General features: G+C 42.6%; 1 protein-coding gene across 2 annotated transcripts in view; it reads right to left on the bottom strand.

Annotated features, from left to right (window-relative positions):
* The window catches only part of ANXA11 (annexin A11), a 41,386-nt gene that overhangs the window by 11,339 nt on the left and 24,047 nt on the right, over positions 1-6,000 (bottom strand). For both annotated transcript variants that reach the window (XM_081953774.1, XM_081953773.1), the window contains 4 exons: positions 5,013-5,092; positions 4,149-4,205; positions 2,609-2,702; positions 139-234 (listed from right to left, as the gene is read on the bottom strand). In XM_081953774.1, the coding sequence (XP_081809900.1) occupies positions 139-234; positions 2,609-2,702; positions 4,149-4,205; positions 5,013-5,092 (327 nt within the window). The remainder of the gene's footprint in view (positions 1-138; positions 235-2,608; positions 2,703-4,148; positions 4,206-5,012; positions 5,093-6,000) is intronic.

Genomic DNA, 6,000 nt, shown 5'->3' with positions numbered 1-6,000 from the left:
AAATATTTCATTTATTGGAACTTCCCCTATCAAGGGAATAGCCTAATAATTGCCTGGCCAAGGTATCAAAAGTAAGGAACTTATCAATAACTACCGTACCAACAGATGGTTTGTCCCGGCCACCAAGAAATCACCTACCTACTGCCAGCATCCCAGATTCAAGATCACCAGACATTTCTCTGCATATGCTCTTCTCAATATCCCGGTTGCACATTCGCTGGTATTCATTGAAAACTGCAGAAAGAGATTAAAAAAAAATTAAAATGATAATATTTGTTTTGGGTGAAAGCATTTTGGCTACAAACCTGGACACGTTTACCTGAGAGTAAATCCTACGGAACTTAGAAGGAACTTACTTCTGAATAGAGATGTATTGAATTGGGTCAAAGTTTCAGTTTAAGGGTAATTAACTACTATCCAGGGGTGGGATTCAAAAATTTTAGCAACTGGTTCTCTGCTCAGTTGCTGGGTGTGCGTGGCCTACTCGGCCTCCTGCATCACGGCGTGTGTGTGTGTCTCTGTGTTTGTGCTTTTGCCCTTCCCAGGCTCCGGAGGCTTTCCTTGAGCCTCCAGAAGGGCGGAAATGGCCTCCCCATGGCTCCGGAGGCCCCCTAGAGGCCGGAAAAGGGCCCAATTCCAGAACTTCCGGGAGGCCCATTTTTTGCCTTCCCAGAGCCTCCATGTGGGCCCTACACTTACCTGGTATCCAAAATGGGCCGTGTGGAGGCTCCTGGAAGGGGTGGAGAGGGGCGGGCGGGGCCAGCCAGTCCTTGCAACTACTGGTTCAGCGAGCCAGATGTAAAATTAGCATCCGGTTCGCCTGAACTGGTCCAAACCAGCTGAATCCCACCCGTCACTATCCACAGAAAATACAAGAATCGATTTTCACAAGAGAGAGGACTGCATTAAATAAATGCCCTGTAAGTCTGTGATGGAGGAAGTGGCATCTTTCAAAGGGCAGCCAAAAAAGCCAACGCAATCCTAAGTTTCACTAACAGAGAGATTCAACCAAGATCAAGTGATGTACTAATACCACTTTATAAATCCTTAGTAAGGCCACACCTAGAATACTGCATCCAGTTTTGGTCACCATACTGTAAAAAAGATGTTGAGATGCTAGAAAGCATGTAGAGAAGAGCAACCAAGAGGCTTAGGGTACTGGAGGCTGAAACATACGAAGAACAGTTGCAGGAACTGGGCATGGCTAGTCTAGTGAAGAGAAGGACCAGGGGAGACATGAAAGCAGTGTTCACATATTTGGGGAGCTGCCACAGAGAGGAGGGGGTCAAGCTATTTTCCAAAGCAGACCAGGCAAAGAATAATGGATGGAAACTGATCAAGGAGAGATTCAACCTAGAAATAAGGAGAAATTTTCTGACAGTGAGAGCAACCAATCCATGGAACAGAAGTTGCCTTCAGAAGTTGTGGGAGCTTCATCACTGGAAGCTTTGAAGAAGAGACTGGACTGCCATTTGTCAGAAATGGTGTAGGTTCTCCTGCTTGGGCAGGGGCAGAGGTGGGTTCCTACCAGTTCGGACCGGTTCGGCTGAACCGGTAGTAGTAACTTAATGGCCTGAGTCACTGGAATAAATCTATTGTCATTAGTATTTTAGGTTCATAAGTTCTGGAAAAGCAGTGAAAACTGCAAACAAGCATGAAATCCTAAGAAAAGAACCTAGCAGGATGACAAGTCACACAGGAGGACAAACCCACTTCTCTCCATATTTCTATTAGATCTGTAGAAAAGGGGGGATTTCAGCTGGTGCACCTCAACTGAGGTCATTTCTCTACCAATGTTTCACCTTCCTGTTGTATCTTCTCAAAGCTGACTGCCAATTTCTAATTAACGCAACCAAATGTTGTGGCCAGCCACCGACCAGTGGAGCTGGCAGCAGAGTCGGACAGTGAGGAGGTTGGGGAGGAGCATGGGTCAGTCCTGGAGGTTGGTGAAAGCTCGGATGAGGGCTCTGCGTCAGAGGCAGAGACAAGGCCGAGGCCGTCTGGCAGTGATCAGGTGCCTACAGAGCTAGACAGCAGTGAGGCAGAGTGCACATGTGCAGAGCTGCCAGAAGAAAAGAACAGCTAAGAAATCAGGGTAGACATGGGAGTAAAGTCACAGATGGAAGGTGATTGGCCCCTCCCATAGGAAATAAAAGAAGAGTGAAAGGGGAATGGGCTTTTGCAGGAAACAATTTGTTTGTTTGGTCATTAGATTCATTTCAGGAGTGTGAAGATCTGTCCGTGAATCTCAGAGACTTTCCTTGCACAGCACCTCATTTGGAAAATATTTACATGGCAGCTTTCCAAGATAGATAAGGTTTGTAGTCATAAATATTCCTTTGAAAGACTGTTTGCCAGGCCTTTGCTGAATGTGAATGAGAGGAATTCATATTTGTTTAATAAAAGGGGTTTTGTTGGGACCAGGACTCTGCCTCGTGCTTTTTGGGGAAACCTAGGTCAGAACACCAAACTACCAAACGTCCTTGCTAAAAATAAGTCCTTCGACAAGAAAAAAAGTGCCTATTTTAAAATGGTAAAATTTTGAACCCCATCCAACTCTGGATGTCACCTTGACTTGTTGCAGGACTTAAGAGACTGAGCGACTTACCTGCTCTTAGATGATTTTGGTTTCTTGCGCACAAAATCGCGTTGAACTTGGATTCGTCTGTCCCAAGTCGATTTTCTCCCGCTGCATAGAGAGCCTAAAAGGGATAAAGCTTTGGGTTATCTCATGATCCCAACCTAGTTAATTGCTCTTCTTAATCGCTCATTTTGTTCTCCTGAAATTTTAAGATTAAAGCTTAATTCCTGGAACTGTTTATTGGAACAACTTTTGGCCATGAAGAATGGAATTATCCTGATAGCAAACTTGGGCTGTACCTCAAAATAAATGAATGGCACATCCGAACAAGATCAGTGTTACATTTCCATTTTTTTCCTCCTCCATAATATCGGTAAAATTTGCATTCCAATGTTACCTGTTTATAGAATGTTTACAGTTTGAATAGAATAGAGCTGGAAGGGACCTTGGAGGTCTTCTAGTCCAGCCCCCTGCTCAAGCAAGGGAGCCCATACTATTTCAGATAAGTGACTGTCTAGTCTCTTCTTAAAAACCTCTTCTTTAAAAACCTTAAAAACCAGTGATGGAGCACCATGATTTCTGAAGGCAACTTCTGTTCCACTGGTTAATTGTCCTCACTGTTAAGACATTTCTCCTTAATTCCAAGTTGCTTCTCTCTTTGATTAGTTTGGCCCCTTTATGAATATTTTTATTTTATAAAAATAATATAATTTTCCAGTTATGTAAAGCTCTTTATAAATATTTTCACCAACTGCCTAATCATGATCTTGATTCTCTAGATCAGATAAATAAGGGGTGTCAAATTTGCGGTCCATGGGCTGCATGCGTCACATGCTGGCCCTGCCCCGCTCTACCCTCACCCAGTTTAGTGAAGTGGGGGAAAGTCTCACTACATCACGTGATGACACCGTGGTGATGTGAGTTTGACAGCCCTGAGATAGAGGAACTCAGAGAAAGGGTGAAATCTTTTTGAAAAGCAAGAATTGGTGGACAAGGAAATAATGGGTAAAGGTAAAGGTTCCCCTCGCACATATGTGCTAGTCGTTCCTGACTCTAAGGGGCGGTGCTCATCTCCATTTCAAAGCCGAAGAGCGAGGGCTGTCTGAAGACGTCTCTGTGGTCATGTGGCCGGCATGACTAAACGCCAAAGTCGCACAGAACACTGTTACCTTCCCTTCAAAGGTGTTTCCTATTTTTCTACCTGCATTTTTACATGCTTTCAAACTGCTAGTTTGGCAGAAGCTGGGACAAGTAACGGGAGCTCACTCTGTTACGCGGTGCTAGGGATTTGAACCGCTGAACTGTCGACCCTTCTAATCGACAAGCTCAGCATCTTAGCCACCATGTCCCTTTAAGGAAATAATAGATCAATTAAATATCAAGTTATAGTTAGGAGGGGATGTACACCATTAAAACCAGTTCTAGATTTTATTAAAGGCAGAAATATTCACCATAAAAAGGAATTCCTTCCTTTAAAAAAAAAAAAGAATGTTCCACTCAGTGTCAGAAATTTTAATTCTGCAAATCTTTTTAAAATGTGAGAAGTCTACATCAGCTGTATACTAACCTGAACATCGCTCTGGACAAGCGACATGTCCACATTAGTGCCTTCATCTCGGTTGCCCTGGAAAATGTTTCAAAATGGCTCATATTAAGACATAAACTACATTTTTAAACACATTCACTGTACGTACATACCCCCTTAGAATAGCTTTGCTGAGGCTGCTGGTTAAGCCAATGGGTTTCCACTGCTAGAATATTATCATCTTTTTAGCCTACAGTACACTGGTAAAATTCAAAAATGTTTGCTACCAGTTCTGTGGGTGTGGCTTGGTGGGCGTGGCAGGGGAAGGATACTGCAAAATCTCCATCCCCTCCCCACTCTGGGACCAGCCAGAGGTGGTGTTTGCCAGTTCTCCGAACTACTCAAAATTTCCACTACCGGTTCTCCAGAACCTGCTGAATTTCACCCCTGCTACAGTATGCGTTTCTTTGGTGATCCCATTATTACACAGTCAAATACTGAAAAAGCCTTTTCTGTTTTGCATTATACAATCAACGTCTTCAGTTCTCAGTCTTCTTTGATCAAAAAGGAGGGAGGGAAGTCAAAATCAGAGAGCGATGGTTCAAGTGTCAATCAGATTATTTCTTGATTTCGTCCAAACATCCATCATTCATTCATCAGGACTTCACTTGGTTTAAGTCCTGGTTTACTGAGACAAGCCATGATCAGAATTGCTTTAGCTGATGCTGGCTACAAAAATCAGGAATATTGTTTACCCTTGGATGTCCCTTAATGTAGCTAAAATGTATTCAGCTCTTCACTCTTGTTAGAAGTTAGATCCAAATTTCTAGTCCATGAGTTTGTCAAGATATACATCTGTAAAAATGACATTAAGCAATTAAAAAAAAAGAATAATCATCTACATACCTGAGAGAGTGAAATTAAAAGTCTCTGGAAATGCCCAGATGTGTCATTTCTAATGGCTTCTTCCAGAGTTTTCTTAAATTCTGTGAAAGACCAAAGAAAGTCAGTTTTAATTATGATTTTTTTTAGAAGTATTATTTAAACATTAGGGAACCGCAGGAGATGGGAAAAGGAGAAGAATGTGAGTGTAATACATTTATAGATAAAAGTACACCTGGTTTAGGGTGGAAACACCTCACAAACATGTGCATGTTTTTTTTAATATATTTTACCCTTCAAAAATTACTGTTTTTCCAAAGTGGTGAAAGAAAAGCATTAGAGGACTTTCCAAATGGAATTTCTCACCACACCCTTGTGTTCACATAACAACCTCGCCTTTCAACAGTGCAGGCATTTTCTTCCACTGAACTCTGATGGTAGAATTTGGAAACAAGCCATGTTCCCATTCAGGAGAACTCTTGCTGCCTCTTTCCATCTGAATTACACTCCAGTTTCTCTTCTACATCAGCAGTAGGTGGCAAACTCAAGGAAACAGTTACTCTTTCTTTCTTTCTTTTTCTTTCTTCCTCTTTTCCCTCCATGCCTTCCTCCCTGCCTCCCTCCCTCTCTCCTTTCTTTCTTTCTTTCTTTCTCTCTCTCTTTTCCATCCCTCTCTCCTTTCTTTTTCTTTCTCTTTTCCCTCCCTCCCTCCCTTCCTCCCTCCCTCCTTTCTTTCTTTCTTTCTTTCTTTCTTTTCTTTCTTTCTCTTTTTCTCTTTTCCCTCCATGCATCCCTCCCTCTCTCCTTTCTTTCTTTCTCTTTTCCCTCCCTAACTTCCCTCCCTCTTTTCTTTCTCTCTCTCTCCCTCCCTTCTTTCTTTTTTTATTTCTTTCTCTTTTCCCTCCCTGCCTCCCTCCTTGCCTCCCTCCCTCCCTTCTTCTTTTCTTTCTTTCTTTCTTCCTGCCTTCCTTCCTTCCTTCCTTTCTTCATCCCTCCTTTCTTTCTTTCTTTC

Source organism: Natrix helvetica (genome assembly GCF_964273705.1).
Source record: "Natrix helvetica genome assembly, chromosome: 5".
Lineage (NCBI taxonomy): Eukaryota > Metazoa > Chordata > Lepidosauria > Squamata > Natricidae > Natrix > Natrix helvetica.
This window is presented reverse-complemented; position numbering and strand designations above follow the sequence as displayed.